The 17,578-nt window shown below is 52.4% G+C and overlaps 1 protein-coding gene across 4 annotated transcripts in view; it reads right to left on the bottom strand.

Moving 5' to 3' along the window:
• Positions 1 to 17,578, bottom strand: part of DIS3L2 (DIS3 like 3'-5' exoribonuclease 2) — a 228,309-nt gene that overhangs the window by 45,322 nt on the left and 165,409 nt on the right. For all 4 annotated transcript variants that reach the window (XM_014601477.3, XM_014601479.3, XM_014601481.3 and 1 more), the window contains one exon: positions 2,017 to 2,096. In XM_014601477.3, coding sequence (XP_014456963.2) covers positions 2,017 to 2,096 — 80 coding nt within the window. The remainder of the gene's footprint in view (positions 1 to 2,016; positions 2,097 to 17,578) is intronic.

Genomic DNA, 17,578 nt, shown 5'->3' on the forward strand with positions numbered 1-17,578 from the left:
AGTCCAACCCCAGTGTGACTCTATAGTCCCCGAAAGGAACTGAGCTTGTTTGGCAAAGGGACATCTTACTTGCAAAAGCCAGCCAGGCCTATCACACAGAGGCAACCTTGTTCATAAGCTAAAAGACTGCTCTTGCCCTCCCATTTCAATGCATTTTGCATGTATTCCTTACTCCCCCAGGCTGGATGTATTGGGCTCAGGGGGAAAAACCTCTTCGACTAACACACACAAACCCTCGATATAACCCATTTGTTATGGGTTATCAAGGACTTTCTTAAACCCCAGCCCTTTTGACTGATGAAATGAGCTGCACAGTACAAAACAGAAAGCAACAAACCTGGTACCAACTGGGAGGAGAATTGGAAGAAATATTTTCCCTGGGTTTGTTTGAATCAGCCATGCGAGGCCTTGCATTGCCGCTATCCAACTAGCCCTGGCTAGGATACCTTTTTTTTCCCTTTAATTTGATCACAGCTGACACTTGGCCTGAGCATCTCAAAGCCCAACATGGCCAGGAAGAGGTCAGAACCAAAGCTCTGTGAAGAGAGAGTTGCCATCATATTTTATAGCTAGTTTGCTTCTTGCTCAGCTATTCAAGGATGTACTAAGAAAGCTTTGCAGGTGACAATGCTACTGGCATACAGTGTTAAAGTAAAAAGTCCTTCCCAGATGTTTCTTAAAACAATGACACAAATGCACGTACACAAAAAAGCATATGGAGAAAGGACTGACAACGAGAGACACAGAACAGGCTGCTGATCTTCAAGCTAGATGTTATACAACTAGACAAGCTGGAACTATAAACATCCATAACGATCCTAATAGGACTAATAATTGTGTTTTCCGCACCGCCTATTATGTACAATTCCCTCTTAAAAGCTTGAAAACAAACATCTGTTCCCAGCGGATTTGATCCTTTTGCATTTAACCAGCACATTTCCCTGGGTTTGTTTTTTTTGTTCGTTTAGCAGAGTGGCTGTTAGTGGCTCTTCGCACTTATTAGACCTGGGATGAGCTGCTTGGGGCATAGGCTTGAGCACAGGGTATGAAACGGGTGCTGAAGGACAGGACAGCCTCAATAACAACTTCCTCAACAACAACAAAGTCATTTTCTAACTTAAAAAAAAAGGGAAATTGTGTTTTAACAGACATTTCTGAGGGGCTGGAATTGTTCTCCAGATCCTCTTAAGGTAGGCTGGGCTCCTGAAAGCAATTCCCCATGCCCTGCTTTTCTAGGTTAAAGGTCTAAATTTGGCAAAAGAAACCTAGCTTGCAGGTGGAGGTGAGAGACTATGGATTTATGACACACTGGTATTCCTGACAAGTCACCCAGCATGAGCACAGGACTACCCTGCGCGCCTGCTGTCAATTTGATGATGAGAACATGATTTGAAACAAAAACATTTTGGGCGCCAACTCACTGCAGCAGCTAGTAAAACTAGGCAGGAATACCTGGAAATGGAGGAGCCCATGCTCCCACCCGTGGAAAGCTTTGCTTTCAGAAGGGGTCCCATCCAGAGTACAGAGGTGCTCTTGGAGGACCACGAGACCCCAATGGGCAAGACACCAGGTGCATTGGAGCCCGGAGAGAATGGGCTGGGAGACAGATTTGCCTCCATGCCGTTGGAAACACCCCAGTGCAGCGCACCCCGGGGTTTTCAGAGGCAAATGCCCCTGATGAGACAGAAGTGCTTGAAGAGCTGCCACTTGGGTAACGAAGCAAAACAGCCAGTGTCTCAAAGGGTGCGGGGACACCGAGTGGGCGCTGGGTGCTTCCGACGTCTGGCCCCAGGCCTATCTCTTTGCTCGCCCAGTGCTGTTGGGCTCAGGGGATCCTTGACCAGCTACTCCCAGCTCTCGCGCCCGAGCCAAAAACTCGCTCAACTGACACCTCGGCATCACAAGCAGGTCCGATCCCACTGCCAGCGGGTGGGAAGGGGGGCACGGTACCCGCGATATTTCCCTCTCAACGCACCGTGCCTATCTGCCCTGAGCGCCATCATCCGTGGGACTTACTTGTTGCTGTCCCGGTACTGATAGACATAACAGCCTTGCGGCATCCCACTCTCCTTGTCCAAGGTAAACGAGAGCTTCAGCTGCAGAGGGGGAAAAAGCGGGGAGGGAGAAAAGAAAAGCAAGTTTAGGCGGCGTTCTCAGTCGCTACAGCAACTTCGTGAAAGGCTTCTGGGAGCAAGCAAGCTCCCCGAGCCTGACACGCAAACACTGTGGCCTGGAACGGAGCGCGGGGCTCCAAACCTCAGGGCACAGTCACATGCGTTGCAGAAAAGTGCTCGCTTTTTCCACCCTTTGTTACTATAAAGTGTTTGTGGTTCCTCTGAAATGCCTGGGTCAGAACGGTTGCCCCCTCCAAACCCACCCACACACACATCCCTCCACCAAAGCCATTGCGGTTCCCCTCAGACACTAAAGAAATGAGTGTTCTCCATCAGCAGCTGTCGTTCCCATGAGCCTCTTTCTCTGAAAGCCTTCCCGGCTCCGGCTCGTTCCTCCGGTGCCTTAGAGCCGAGGAGAAACCGCAGAGGGAAAGGTGACAGATTTTTCCTCCCGAGCCGAGTTATTAAAGAGCGGCGAGGACCGTTTTGCAGTGCGGCCCGGTGTCCAGCAGGAGGCTCTGGTGGGATCGGGAAAGCTCTTCTCCTCGACTCCAAGAAGGGATCTGCTAAGAGCTTTCAGATCCCACGTGCAGCTTCGGCCAGTTTTCTTTAAGGGGGGAAATGAGTCCCGCGCTTCGACGAGTGGCAGAACAAGTGCGGAGCTGCACGGAGACGTGTTGGGCGAGGATTTCTCAGGGAGGTTTACGGACCAAGCTAAGAAAACGGGGCTGGCCTCGGAAACACGGGGCTGCAGCCTCAGCGGGTGCTGGGACCCCTTCTTCATCCGACGTGAAGGCTGCTCTGATGGAGAGGATGCTTGCCGGTGGGGATGGGAGGCATTGCTCCTGCTCCCAAGGGGGGTGGCAGCATTTACGCTCCACTGCAATGCAACGAGCTGCAGCCCTCCTGCTTCCAGCTAAATCGTGGGCACAGCCCCAACCTGCGCCAGGTGTGGTGACCCCAATACACTCTGAGCACTCTAGATTAGACAGGCAGCATGCTCTGGAGGAAATAGCAGGGATATTTATGCATCAAACGGGGATGCATTAGCTCTGATCTCGCTGCACGCGGTAATGAGAGGGAGACAGGCCCATTAGCACAACTGGACTGTGCGGGAGTGGAGCCCAGCTCTTTGCAAGGCGGCTAACCACTCTGCGCTGTCATCGGGTTTCTCGTGGTGGCTCTGACCTTTCGAAACAAAGGGAGATAACGGGACCACCACTGAGCCGCTGCGTTCGTTTACAAACTCCTCTGGCTTCTGAACTCTAAGGAAAATTGCTTAACTCAATTAACTGCCTCCGGGACAGCAATCGCTGTATTAAAACATTCTTCCACCAGCAGGCTGCCGGCGGAGCCAATGTGCTGGATCATTAGCTGGTGCACTGATTTCCCCTTCCCTACAGAATAGCAGGCACAAAGTGATACCGCAAGCTCTTGCTGACCCAGATAAAATGGTGCACTGTGAAGCCGGGCCCAAGACGGAGGAGAGAGCCAAGTGCCCGGCTGAGAGCTACCCCATCTGCGCCGCAGCTCCGAGAGGTGATGAACATGCTCCCGTAGCCAGCTGTGCATCTCTCCCCTGGGCCAGCTCCCCAGGTGGCAGCTACTCAGCACAGCCTTTTTTTTCCATCTATGGGAAAAAAGGTGCCGCATTTCATACTGTGGCCCAGACAGCAACTCCCAGAGGTGAAATGATACGGCCAGGCACCTGGGACAGTGGGCACACGTGGGGCGGCTTCCAGTGATGCCCCCCACAGCCTAGGTACGTCACTGCCAACTCCCATAGTGTGCAGGTAGCTACGTCTTCTTATGCTTAGCTCCCCTGGCACATTTCAGACCCACCTGCCAGACAGCCAGAGCAGGGGTCGGCAGCCTTCGAGAGCGGCAGGCCAGCCACTTGTGAGCTGGGCGCTGCCGTGAGGCACTACTCCCTGCTGGTGCACACAGCCGCGAGCTGCCACCTCAGCCGTGGGATCCCACGCCCAAAGCATGGAGTGCCAAATTCGGCGGCGACAGGAAGCAGAGGTTGCTGGAGGGGCAGGTGGAGAGAGGAGGGAGGGCTGGGGAAGGGGATCAGTGGTACAGCGCAGGGCAGAGAAATGGGTGTCCCAGGCCACGCTGTGCGTGACTGGTTCCTCGTGCCTCTGGCCTGCAGATGACCTGCCCCGGAGCTTGGGGCTAGTACGCCGACCATGGAACTGCTGTAAGAGAAGGAGGTTTTATTTTTTCCTGCATCAACTGGGTCTCCCCAGGTGAGACCCAGGGCTTCACAGCTTTACCAAGTATTTGGGGAATCCATGCCCCGGCCAAGCCAGCAACAATTCCCCCCGTCCCTGCTCCCCACATGCCCTTCAGAACGAGGAACAGGGGCAGAAAAACAGACTTCAGGTTTATCACAGTGGAAACAGCACAGGGGGCACAGAGCTGCATGCGTGGCTTTGATCCTCCGGGACGAGCCAAACCCAACCAGCACCAAGCGGCATTGCTGCGAAGGCTGCTGCTGCCACCGGTAGATCTGCAGCCAGCAGGACAAAGCAGTGCCGTGGTTGTGAAGCCTCCAGCGCTGCGCACTCGCCTGCCTTCCCCCAGCACAGCCCAGCGCCTGCAACAAGCTCCGTGCCAGGAGACAGATCAAGGAAGGGAAAAGGCTGGTAGGGCACACAGCCTCGTTTGGACAGACTGCAGCCGGTCACACACTTCTGTCCAGTCCAGGAAAAAAGCAGATGCTCTGAGAGGGAACAGGGATTAGTGAAGCCTAGATTGGCAGGGAGGCAGGTGTGGAGGGACAGCCTTGCCCATCCCCGGTTCTCTGATCCAGCAAAGCTTCCTTAACCTGATCAGAGTGAGATACAAGCCTAAAGCCAACACTGTCTTGTAATTTTTAACCTCCAGAAGGGCGTTCCTATAGACAAGACGTTCCTATAGACAAATATATCACTCTGTTCCGTGTGTGCCCTCTAGTCCCAGCTGCCAGTGACGATGCCAGCAAGGGCCAGATCCAGCTGGGCTTGCAGGAGGAGGCCAAATCAGGAGTGGGGCGAATTGGAAATTTCATTCTGAAAGAGAGGCCGGGCCCATAGGGAAGCAGGTAGAAAGAGAGCGTGTGTGCCCACACACTCACCCCAGGACTCTGACAGTTAGTGGCAGAGCTGTGCCAAAGCAGGTGGGGAAAGGCAGTGCCCTTCCACCGAGCTTCTGCAGCCACCGCTGACCAAGAAGCATCCTGCAATGTTACCGGGGGGCCAAGACAGAGCACAAGACCTGGGCTTCTTGACGCTCCCTTCCTGTTGGTCACCCGTGCAAACAACCCAGGATCTTTATTTGCTTCTGAATCCATAATAGCAAGGCTCTGGCTGAGCTGGTGTGCGTGTGGGAGCATGCATGTGTGGCTGAACTCAATTTCCTAGCTAGGCTTATTTGCTGGGGGGCTGGGTTTCATGGGAAGGCAGGCAGGCAGGCAGCAAAATGTATGGGGGAAAAGCCAAGCAATTCAGCAGGTATAGATGAGGCGGTGCAGCCTTGTGGGGGTCAACAGAGTCGCATGCAGAACCCAAGCTCGGCGTCAAACTTGCTTGGACTGCACCTGGCAGTACTGACACCACACTGCTGGGTGGCCTTCTTCACTTATGCCATTTGCAAAAGACAAAACAGACTCGGGGAGGCTCTAAAATACAGGCTGACTTCTAAGGGGGAATAATATTTCATGCAAGGAGGAGCACTGTGCCTTGGGGCCAGATGACCCTGCAGATCCTGTCAAAGCTCCCTCCAACGTTGGTGGGATTTGTGCTCCTCAGTCCCTTAGGGCACTTCTGAAAGTCCACCCGTAGCTCTTTTGATGTTATCCCCACCTTTAATGCAAGCCCTTCAGGCGCTACCAACACGCGCCACCTGTGAGATCTGCCTGAGCACGTTCGCCCAGACAGACAGTCCAAGCGAAATCACCAACACGGCGGAAAAGCTTTCTCGAGAGAGAACTGAGCCCTTTGTGCCTGTGCCTAGACAGGACTCCAGAGATGCTCTCGAAGGATCTTGCAAAGTCCACTTGCAAGCTGAATTTCTCAGGCCATTAAACTGAGGCCTGGCTACCCTAGGTTCTCCCCTGTCCTTTCCCCGTCAACACTATGGTACGAATTCTGTTCATCACCTGGCTGAAGAAAGCCCTAGGGAAGGCTGGGGAAAATGCCTAGTGCTATTAGTGGTCCAGCCGGGTTAGTGCTCATCCCTTCCGCCTTGCACCACAACCGCTGCCCTGTCTCCAGACGCCCCAGGGCTTCCCCGTACACAAGAGCTTGCAAAGACGAACGTGCTTTTGCAAGGCTCCCTCTGGCCCAGCCCAACTCTTCAGCAGGCCACAGTGTTTGGCTTTTTATTGTCCCTGCTCCCTGTTGTCCTCCAGAGCCTCGAGCACAGCTCAGGGGAGGACTGAGACACAAGGGAGGGAAGGCCACCCACAGCTCAGAGCCAAAAGCGTGCAGCCAACGGGGAATGCTCGAGAGCAGCGTGACCCCGTCGTGAGCGAGCAAGACCCGTCGGAGGCATTTCTTTGAAGCGAGGCCTCCAGTTATTTTGCTTCATGGCGCAAGGATCAGCCCAAAGCGGCGAGGGAAGAACACAGACCGTGGCCAAGCTCTCACCCCTCCGTGCCCTGGCGTGGCGTGGCCTACGCTGCCCTCTCCAGCTTGCCCATCTCTGACGTGCACATGCTAATGCAGTGCCCTTTCCAGTTCAGTGGTTCCCCACACAAAGCAAAGCTCGCCCTGCCGTGTGGGTGAACTCGGTGGGAAAGGGAGCTGGAACGCGGCGCTGCTGAGAACAGAGCCTTACCTACCCCGCGAGCCTCATCAATAATTAAGACGTCGGCGGCATGGGGAGCTCTCTGAATAAAAGCTGTCAAATAGAGCCACGGGGACTCTGCGTGTGCGGAGTGATGGATGGCCTCTCATCGGGAGCGGATCAAGCTGGAATTTGCCAGACAAAAGCGAAGTGGGCACACGCTTCAGGCGGGAGCGGCTTGGGATGGACCGAGGCTTACTCCCCTGCGAGGACGGGACGGAGTCTACACCGCGCAAGAGGGTCCCGAGGAATGCCCTGCAATCCTTGACACTGCATTTCCTTGGCTGCGTAGGACCCCCGACTTGCCCAACAGCCCAGGTCTCCAGCACGGTCTGTTCTTGCTTGAGAGAAAAGCACAATCTGTCAAGCAAGGGGGTACTGTTTGCCCTTTGGCAGCACCTCTGCAGGAGAGCTGAGAGCACTCCCTGACCCAGGAAACCCCCAAAAACGCATACCGGGCAGGTGAGGATGCCAACACACTTCTTTGAGGTGGCAGAAAGACAGGAGCGAGTTAGTGGCAGAGATGCACCCACTGCCACTGGCTTTGGGGAAGGCACTTCATGCCCCCAAGTTACCCATGCGTCAAACGGGGCAAGTGACACGTCCACTCCCTTGTGCGGTGCGTTGAGGGCTAGGCCTGGAAGGATTACACGGTGCACGGGTTGTCCAGTCCCCACCTTTGCTGGGGCATCCCCTCTCACGTGTCAGCCACCGACCCCCGGAGCCCCCCAAAGCCCTCATGCATGGCTACACGGCACGCAGCAGGGGACGCCCTCGACATGCCGTAGGAAACAGCAGGGAGGTGTGGGCTCCGCCAATGCCCCGCTGCTGATCCTAGGAAGAGCACTGGGCCCTGCGCTCCGGACAGAGGCAACCCCCTCACTGCATAACCGCTGCCGACCTGCCCAGGAGCTGGGTTTTAATATTATTTCATGGCTCCAGGGTCTCAGCTCCATCCAACACACAGCACCGTGTCCTTCAGCTAAAGGGAGAAGTCCCCCATAAGCGGCTCTCTGGGGGCAGCCCTGCCTGCACCTCCCTCAGCTGGCTGTGCCTCTCCAGTGTGGAGGGGCTGGTTTGGGGCTGCCCCTCTTTGATCTGCCAGGAGAGCTAACACCCAGGGGACCCCATGTGTGCCCTGCAGTCCCTTCCACTAGCTAAGCATTAGGGGAATCAAGACCCCTGGACAAGCCAGAGCTGCCCTTGCCAGGTCCACACCACTGCCGCCCGTTCTGAAGTGCCTCCTGGGCAGGCGAGGGGCGGCAGTGCGGGGTGGTGCACAGGGTGACTGCATGCTGGTGGCTCTCATTTGAGCTGTTTGGTCCCTGCACCAGAGCTCAATCCAGCCCCATGTGCCCTTGCCCCCCCCCAGTGGACTCTCTCAGGGCAGCTGTCCTCATTTTGAAGCAAACGCTTTATACCTGTAGCAATTACAGGCCTGGTCATGCGGTGAAGCCTAGCAGCGCCGGCATGCAGCGAGGGTCAGGAGCAGCCTCCTGTCTTCTGCATCGGAGCCAGCTCCTATATTGCCCTGACCGGGGAAGCTCTGCATGCCCCTGGAGTAGCGGGTTTGGCTTGGACACACTACGTTCCCGCGTCCCGGCCCCGACTAGAGAACCTCTGTCACCCGACAGAAAGGGCTTTTCACGTGCATGCCCTATACCAGAGAGGTATGAACCAGTCAGCTGCAGAAGCAGGTCAAACACTTTTAGATTCCCAATTGTGGGGCAGCTGAAGGCCCCAATTCTGTGCATATACAGACACACACATCCCCCCTCCATGGAGCAGTTGCCTTGCTAGGTGTAGTTTGAATAAACTGGAAGAGCTCAGACAGTAAGATACCACCCCAGACAGGTAAATGGGGCAGACCCCGGTCCTAAACACAGAAATGCTGCTGAATGGGGGGACTTGACTTAAAGATTATATGAAAAACAGAGCAGTCTCCTGGAAGCCTTTCCCTTTGGCCTGTGTCCAGTCAGTCCTGGGAGCATGGGTGCCGCATGCCCCTGCCTGGGTGTTTGGAAGAGGTGACACAGCTCCATTTTTAACCCTGTTTGCAAGGGCACGAAGCCTCCCTCGAAGCACAGAGGTTTGCCACTCCGGGACAAGCCCTGCAGAGCTTTTTAAGAACAGACTTAGTCATCGGGCAGGTTTTTACGCCCTGCCCAAGCTTCGGTTTTGACCTGAAAAAAAATAAAGCCCTGAAGTCCTGACACTCAACTTTTCAAACCACAAGAAACGAGCCCTGCTCCAGTAACGTAATCGTGGAGATTTCTGGCACCTTGTCTTTTAAAAATACATCCATCTGCCTGCACACAGGCCCATCAAACTCAATCTTGTTCAGAATGGATTTCCCAATTCATTAGAGCTGGAAAGTCTGCAGCGAGGCTGGCGGCTCACATTGGATGATCCCTAGCAGAAGTGCAGTCTGTAAACCTCACAGCTGGGTTTTCACTTAAACTGCTCTCGAATCCCATATGCCTCCGCTTTCCAGAGCGCTTTTCTATTTCCACTGAAGTTAGAAACTTCAGGCGACGGCCCTCTAGAAGAGTCTCCGCTCCGCTCCCCCGGCTTTAGGAGAAGGGGCGGCCAGGTAAGGCCAGAACAGGTCTGACAAGGCAGCTGAAGGACCCCATAATAAGAAAGCTCCCTACTAAAATCATGGCTGAGCCCCTTTGCTGGGAATGGGGCACACGGGGCCCCTTCCTCCTGGTGCTGAAGGAAGTGGGCACCTGGCCAATCCTGGCATTGAATTACACTGACCAGTTTGCTTTTCCCCACCAGTCTGGATGGGAGGTGACAGGCAGGAGTCCTGTGCCAGGGGGGCCCATTACTCAAACCTGTGCCATTCATCTTGTTGCTTCAAGCAAGAAGCCTTTGGGCTTTTTAGTCCACTCCGCTCTCCAACATTTCCAGCGCGAATCCTCTGTGGGGAACGTGCTGGTTTTCTTTGTTGCCCTCCTCACAGCACTTCTCATGCCAGCCCCAGGCCCCGTTCCCTTAGAGAGAGGGGACGCCTGTGACTATTTGCTCCTTGCCCTCTGACCAGAGCCACGCACACTGAAACCATCAGAGCCAAACGCAGGCTGGGACAGGGTGGGGTGAGGGACTGATCCAACCTGGTCCCACGTGGGATCCAGAACAAGCTCAATTCATAGTAAGGCACAATTGTGAGAACTGCAAAACAACAGAGAGTCGTCACACATCTGCAGAAAAGTCCCATCAAGGTCAGGCCAGTTTCTTCCTGGTTACAATGGAGGAAGATGCAAACGATCTACTCTTGCCTTCCCTTTTGTTCCTCAGCTCTTACCTGAAGCCACAACACCGTTCAGTATGGGACTGGCTCTCTCGGTCTCTGCTGCATATAAACTGCAACGTCTGGACAGTTCACCCTGGGCTTTGTTGTGCATCAATTAGTGCAGCACCATCACCTCCAGTGCGTGTGCACCCCCGCCACAGAGTTCTCTCTAACCCCCTCCAACACCCACCTGTGGACAAGGGGCCACATCAACTTGATAGCAACCTGCTTCGGAAAAGGTGCTTAGCCTGGTCTCTGGTGTTGCCTCAGCCCTGGTCCTGTGTCCTCCGCATTGTTCCTGTCATTTTACATGTGGAAGGTGTTTCTTCTTTTCCACTGCCAGGTAAAGACCCACGGGGCAGAGAAAACGGAGCAGCACTAGGCACAGGAGGCCAGTGACAGTGAACCGTCCCGCAAGCAGAGGGCATAAAACCAAAGGAATTAGAAAGCAGTTTTTAAAAAAATGAATCCAGTTGTTTAGTACAACTTGAAACCGCGTTTTAAAAAGTGACAAAAGCACATGCTTTTCACCTTGTCCTTTTGAGCACAAATGCGCAAACTTCCATCAACACAGAAAACTACCCTTTTAGTTCTCCATTGCAGCCACTGCGACTCCAAACTGAGCCTCCGCTCCGACGAGGAAGCCAAGTTTTCCATCCTTGACTGAACCATGACTCTGAATGGAAGCTGTGCAGGCGTGCGCGGTGCCCACCCCACAAATCAAAGGACCAAAATGGGCCCACATCTACTTCAAGAGAGGAGAGGCTCACTATGCTTTACTTTAGTGGGGGCCAACCTTTTTGGCAGGTATGGCACAAATTAGCTTTCTGTTCCCAGCCCAATCTGCTGCTCTGATCCCTACCCCCTTGCTGATCTGCTGCAGGCCACCCCCAGAGGCTGTCCTGTGCCCCTTGACCTCCTGTGCCCCTCGACCTTCAATTTATAAGTCAATCAGATCCTCTTCTGTGGGTTCATCATTAGGGAAAACCACAGAAGCGAAGCAACTTGCACAACGGCACTAGATTTATATTACTGGATTTAAACTCTTCTTCGGAGACTAATGAATGCTGACACAATACTGCATGTTCTAGATTCCCCAAGGAATGGCTAATGAAGCTAAAACCTTTTTATGCGCATACATCAATTTTAAAATAAAAGCAAAACATCCCTAGGAAATGCCACATAAAAAATAGTGACACTAACAAGATGCATGCCAAATCTCAGCGCTCAAACGCTTTCCCTTTCTTCTAGTCGGCCTTCCAGGCTTTGTTTCAATCGCTCCCTGTTTTTGCTGGTGGTACGAGCACCTCGCACAACTGCAGCACTACTATGGAGGTGATACACAGCATTAGGGCTGGTTTTGTTTCTATTATTTGTGGGGAGGAATCTGGAGACTGCTGTAACAGACTTCGTGAGCGCTGGGGTTTGCCAACCCGAAAAGGGCCAGGAGTCTGCCTAGCTCGTTTCTTTGGTTATTCAAAATCCCCGTGTTATGAGGCCTAATTCAGATGAGCTACCCTGAGCATCACACTTAACCCTCGGCCTCAATGTCTCCCTATTAAAAATGAGAGGTAATAGTCTTAAGGTTACGAAGCAAAGGCTCAGCAGTTAGGTAGGGGGTGGGGAAAATGGAATAAATAGCCATTGCGTGATGGGAATCAGAAGTAAAACTAAACACGCTCAGACTACCGAAAGACTCGGATTAACCTTTGACAAAGCAATGAGAGTTTGCCAAGAGAAGGGAGCTGCCTGTCCAGAATGAAGCTTATGGAGACTGGACAGCGCTCGGGCACTGCAAACGCAATTAAGAACTGAAAACACAAAAGGCCAAAAACGAAGGCAGATAAGCACCTGGAAAAAAACAGCAGAGTCGAGCAAGAACAGCACCAGGAGCTGCACGGGCTCCGTCAGGCAGCACAAGCCAGGGCAATGCCTGGCATACGCTTAAAGAGACGAGGAATGTAACACCAGGGATCACGTTGCAGGAGTTTGCAAGCACTAGTGTGCCCAAGAAGGATGACAACAGCACCGATAGCTCGCAGGAGCAGCCGGCAGTGTCGCAGCTGATGATGAATGGGCTGTCGACTGGTGAGCAAGTGAGACATTTATTAATGTTAATAAGTGCATTTGTTATTCTCTCTTGCCGCAGAGGGCAGGCCGTGTGTCAGCGGGTTTGAACTACAGCAAAGCAAACAGCGATCAAATCTCGGTAAAAACTTCCGAACTGTCAGCACAGCGGGACAATAGAACAAGCTGAACAATGGGCATTAGATATACACAAATGTATATGAACTACCCGGGGGGCTGTCGTCCTTGCCAGCCCTGTGATCCTAAGGCACTGAGCTGCCAGAAACGGAAGCACCGGGAGAAGTCACGGGCAGGGCAAAGCAGACGGGTAAAACTTAGGGCTGGCAGTGGCGATCTTATCCCCGCTGGAGGAGGATGTGAACTGGACATACCGGGAAATAGAAAAGGTAAAGCTATAGCAGGAAAAGAAATACCTGTTAGTCAATCTGAAGATCATTGAGCTATCGGTCTTTCCAGAGGAGCTGGGGTCCAGAACAACTGAGGAAGAGTGTGAGGATGTGCCCCCAAAGGGATGAGAAAGCTGTCAGCAGAGCTACAAGAGCTCACGGGTCCCATCACTCACATCCAGAAAGAAGTTCTCCTCCATGCCTGGGGGAGAGGCTAGGAGAGGAGCAGGGTAGGCCCATTTTTTTGGGGAATCACAAAACCCAAGAGAGTGGTGTCCTCACTGGTGACTGAAGGGGGTAGCTAAAAGATGAAGCCTTTCGCTTATGAGTAACCCCAAAATAATTAACTTATTGCACAAATTGAGGGGTCATTTCCCACGGTCTGCAAGGGGAAAGTTTTGAAGACTATGGCAGACATCAAATATTTTTCTATGCGATGCCTCAGCAGCATCCAGAGAGGTGCCAATAAAGACACTGCACACATCTGTCTGCACTTAGCACCCTCTTTGGGAGGCTGTTTTCTCAGGCTGCCGTTTGGATTGTGTTCAGCACCTGAGGTGTTTCACTGGGAAACGCACAATCACGGTGATATATAGGGCGTCTGCAGAGAGGACATCCTGACCTAGGGCAAAGCAGTAGCAGAGCACAGTTAGGGGCTCTGGGGAGCGTTACAAGGAGCCAGAGACGCTGGGCTAATGCTGAGCTTGTAAAAACGTAAATTCAGCATAAAGGAAATAACAAGCCTGGGAGAAAAGTTAACACAGTGAAGCGTGCAGGTTGGCTCACAAGCATCCCTGTGCCAACAGACAAGAGACAGGTACGTGGACTCCTGGGAGTGGGGAACTACGTAGGAAACCTGTGCCTACTCCAGCCGCTCAAAGCGTCAACCCGGGAGCATCACTCTGCAAAGACGTCCAGCCAACGTGGTGCATGACTCTGAACGAGCTGGAGAAGCAGCAGCGGCTAATTAGCCAGAGGGTCTGTGAAAGTAAGCACGAAGGAGGTTGCCCGTTTCTGGCTTCGAGGAGGGGGCTCTGGCCCTGTCCTCTTGCATCAGCATGACCAAGTCGGAGACTTTTCACTTTTGCGTCACTGATGCTAACCAAAGCAGTGCTAAAGGAGAAGAGCAGAAGAGGCTTTGGACTTCATCCACTGGTATAATGCAAAATTAATGTCTTTATTTCAGAGAGGTTAGCTTTAGCTGAAACTGTTTGCAAAACACTTAATGCCCTTGTCAAGAGAGACCTGGCAACACCTCTGCCCTCAGAAACACAGAAAAAACACCAAGATCGTGTTTTCAATTACAAATGTATGCTTAGCAAATCAAACCTGGGAGAGATTTGATGGCGGCAAAAATTCAAACCAGAGCACCTGACAGACATCCAGTGGAACAGAGTCCAGGGCTAGACGCTACATATACCGATCTGGTAAGAAAAATACCCATCTCGTTTTCAATGAAATGTGAACTGCAATTGCCAGAACAACAGCTCAGGATAAGACTCTGCAGGGAGCAGTTATGGCTAGTAGCAACAGGGTGGCTGGGACAGCATGTTCCCAGCCCTTAGCACTTACTTGGAAAGGATCATTTTGTCCAAGATGGATTTTATTTTAAGATACCAGGCTAGAGTTCCCTAAGGTGTTACAGAAAGAATATATTAACAAGGAGACATGAAGGTTATTTAAAGATTGAAATAAAAGGGCTGGATATGTTTTATATTGGCTTCAAATGAAACCTAACATAGCTTAACTGGGGTTTATAAAAAACACCAAACCGTGCACTCATTCTCTGAAGCAATTTTATTACATACCCTACAGGTAATAGGTGATCATGTACAACACATCCACATTGCTAGACAGAGCAGTAATGTTTGAGGATGGGCCTCAATTTAATATGCATGAGTTTATGCTGCTTGCAATATAGCTTAGATTTAGACATGTCATCACTAGCCTACTAAACCCAAAAGGTACAGTTGCTGGAAAATAGCGTTAAAATTGTAAAGCGGCTACTGGAAAAGCCAGAAGAGCTAGATGCTGATCCACACCTAGCACTATTAGATTAGTTTGGCATGTATGAAACATGGCTCATCACTTAGACATTTTGCTTAAAAGAAAACCAAGACGCTTAACCAGAAAAAGAAATGCACTATAATTTGAGGTTTTCAGAGGAGCCACCACATCATGAACACACAGCAGTGCACAGCTTTGATATAACTGAGTGGCCGGTGTCTCGTTTTGTTGCTCTGTGGTCTTATAAGCATGTTATCCCAGATACCTATCTATGAGTAGGTGACACTTCTTCCCCACTTCCAAAAAAAGGGAGATATTTTGCCAGAGATCCTTCTCGGACAACAACCGCAACAGGGTCAGGGAAGCACGGTGAAGTACATAACCCTTCCAAGAAAAGCCTAATTGTTGCATCTTGACAGCAGTAGCACTGATATTCAAGGAAGCCCTGCAAGGTCATGTCACAGTGCAGGGCACTGCAGAGGTTAATCAAAGATGCATGTTCATAAGTTTAGCTAGCAGGCTGAGCAATGAGCATTGTATAAAACTCTCTCTGCTAGGTGCTATTATTAAGTTTTGCTCATGCAAGGCAGATGTGGTGTTGGGAACAATGCCTTTCAACGGCTTAGCTTCCCAGGCACAGGAAGTCTCTGGGAAGGACCATGTGAAAGTGCATGTCCTGTGAAAAGGAGACAGCTGGAGCTACATGTACTGGGAAAGGCCTACACTGGTCAGTGGAACAAAGCACTTTAATAGTGTAAAGTCTGACTATTTCAGTTACACCCCCCTGCCCAGAAAAAGGCAGGGTGAAGCAGTTCGGAAATCCTCAGAAGTATGCTACCAAGAAAGCAGCCACGGAGCCACTCATCTGGAAAGAACTAGAAAAATAGTGAAGAGGAAAGAAAAATAGTTAAGAAGAAAGAAGTGGAAGAAAAAGTTAGATCTGCCCGACAGAGGTCCCAATGGCTGTGGAGATGCAACAGCCGTTGCATCAGTGAGCCACAGCTTGCAGCTGGAAAGATTCAGTCAAACAAAACTGCCAAATGTCCAAGCTAATCTCTAAACAGGATACCTGCAACGTACTCTGTTGGAAGTGATACCTGGACAATGACTTCCAAGGTGGCTGCCTGCTTACTTAGTGGACTCTCATACAGGTAAGGAGGTTTTGGTCTTGTTATGATCCAGGGTCTTCTCTAGGTCCCAATCCATGTCTGGACGCTAGCCAAGGTTTTGCTAATTATCTGTAAAGCCTTTAAGTGGGTTGGGTCTTGTGTAAAGAAAGAGCACAATCCTCCCTGTTCCATACCCCAGCGGCAGAGACCAGCTGCAACGCTCAAGAGGTCAAGTGGGCAGTCCCAGGGGTGCGTGTGATGGCTGGAAGTACAGTGCTCTCTGCAGAAAGCCACGAGCTCTGAAACTGGCCACTCTCTATTGCAGGGGTGGGCAATTATTTGGCCCATGGGCCACACGGGCAATTTTGGGGAGCGGTTGCGGGCTGGTCAGCACTCCAACCCCCCACAAAAGCTCACCAAACCCGGAGCCCGTGGGCCCTGCGGCTCCTCCCTGCCACTGCCGCTGTCACCAGCGCCATGTAATAGCTGAGCACGTATCCCTGGCCGGAAAGGACCAGCTCTGGACCAGCCTGGGACCCACATGCACAACTCCAGCCCTGGCCGGCTCTGCACCTGCTCCGGACTGGTCCACCCATGATGAGCAGCAGCAGCTGGGCAGAAGTTGCTGCTGGGCGCAAGAGAAAAGCTGCCACCCCCCACTTGCCACTGCCGGGCCCTTCTTGGTGCGGCTGCCCAGAGCGCATGCCCAGGCTGCTCTGAGGTTCCTCTCCACTGCCACCAGTGCTCACTGGGTGGCCCGGAGGTGGCACTGGTCATGGCAGTGGAGAGGAGCTGCAGGGCAGCCCGAGCACAAGCTCCAGGTGGCTGCAGCAAGACGGCAAAGGGGCGGTGGGGAGCCGTTTTTCCCCATGCTCAGTAGTAGTTTCTGCCTGGGTGCTGCCGCTGCTACTCTTGGGCAGGCCAGTCCAGAGCAAACATGGGGCAAGCTGGGGTTGGGGCCACGTGTGCAGGTCCTGGCTGGTACGTACCTGGTTCGCTCTGGACAGAGCGGGCCGCAGTCGGGGCTGTGCATGTAGGTCCATGCCAATCTCCATGGGGCCAGAGGCAGCTGGAAGGAGCCACCAGCACCTGGAGTCCGGCAGTGGTGCCACCCCAGCCCTCCTGCATTCCTGGAGGGAGCAGGGCACATCATGGGCCCGACGGCACCTGGGCCAGGAAGGACTGAGAGACCCACCGTGGGACACTCAAGAGTCCCTCTCCGGGCCGGATTCTGCCCACCCCTCCTCTCCTGGGTATGGCACAACTCCATCAACCTCCAGCCTCAACTCTTCAACCTCCCTTTTCTTTCAGTGCTTTCAGGAGCTGAAAAGGTTTGGATTTTTCTGGGTGCTGTGTGGAACAGAGGGCAAGGGGTGGATTCACAGTCTCATTATTTGGCATTTTTATAAAGTAACTTGGTATTGTTTCATGAGCCTAGACAAAGCAGACAGGTGATGTTTTAAATTAACCCCAGTTAATGAGCTGTGAATCTCTAATGTGCTATTCTTGACCATTACTGCAGGCAGGATACAAGGATCTACGGTCTGATGAGATCCAGCAAACTCCATTTGCTTAGGTCTATTTGTATCAACTGATTTCCCCCCACTGAGCTCTTAATGAAGCTCCACAAACTCAGGAGCACGGACCAGTTTCATCTCCACGTACTGTCTCGATTTGCACAATGCTGCGTTTGAAGGCAGACGAAAGTTGGTCTCCCAGCACTTGAGGAGTAAATACGCTAAA

The sequence above is a fragment of the Alligator mississippiensis genome, chromosome 7, assembly GCF_030867095.1.
Source record: "Alligator mississippiensis isolate rAllMis1 chromosome 7, rAllMis1, whole genome shotgun sequence".
NCBI lineage: Eukaryota > Metazoa > Chordata > Crocodylia > Alligatoridae > Alligator > Alligator mississippiensis.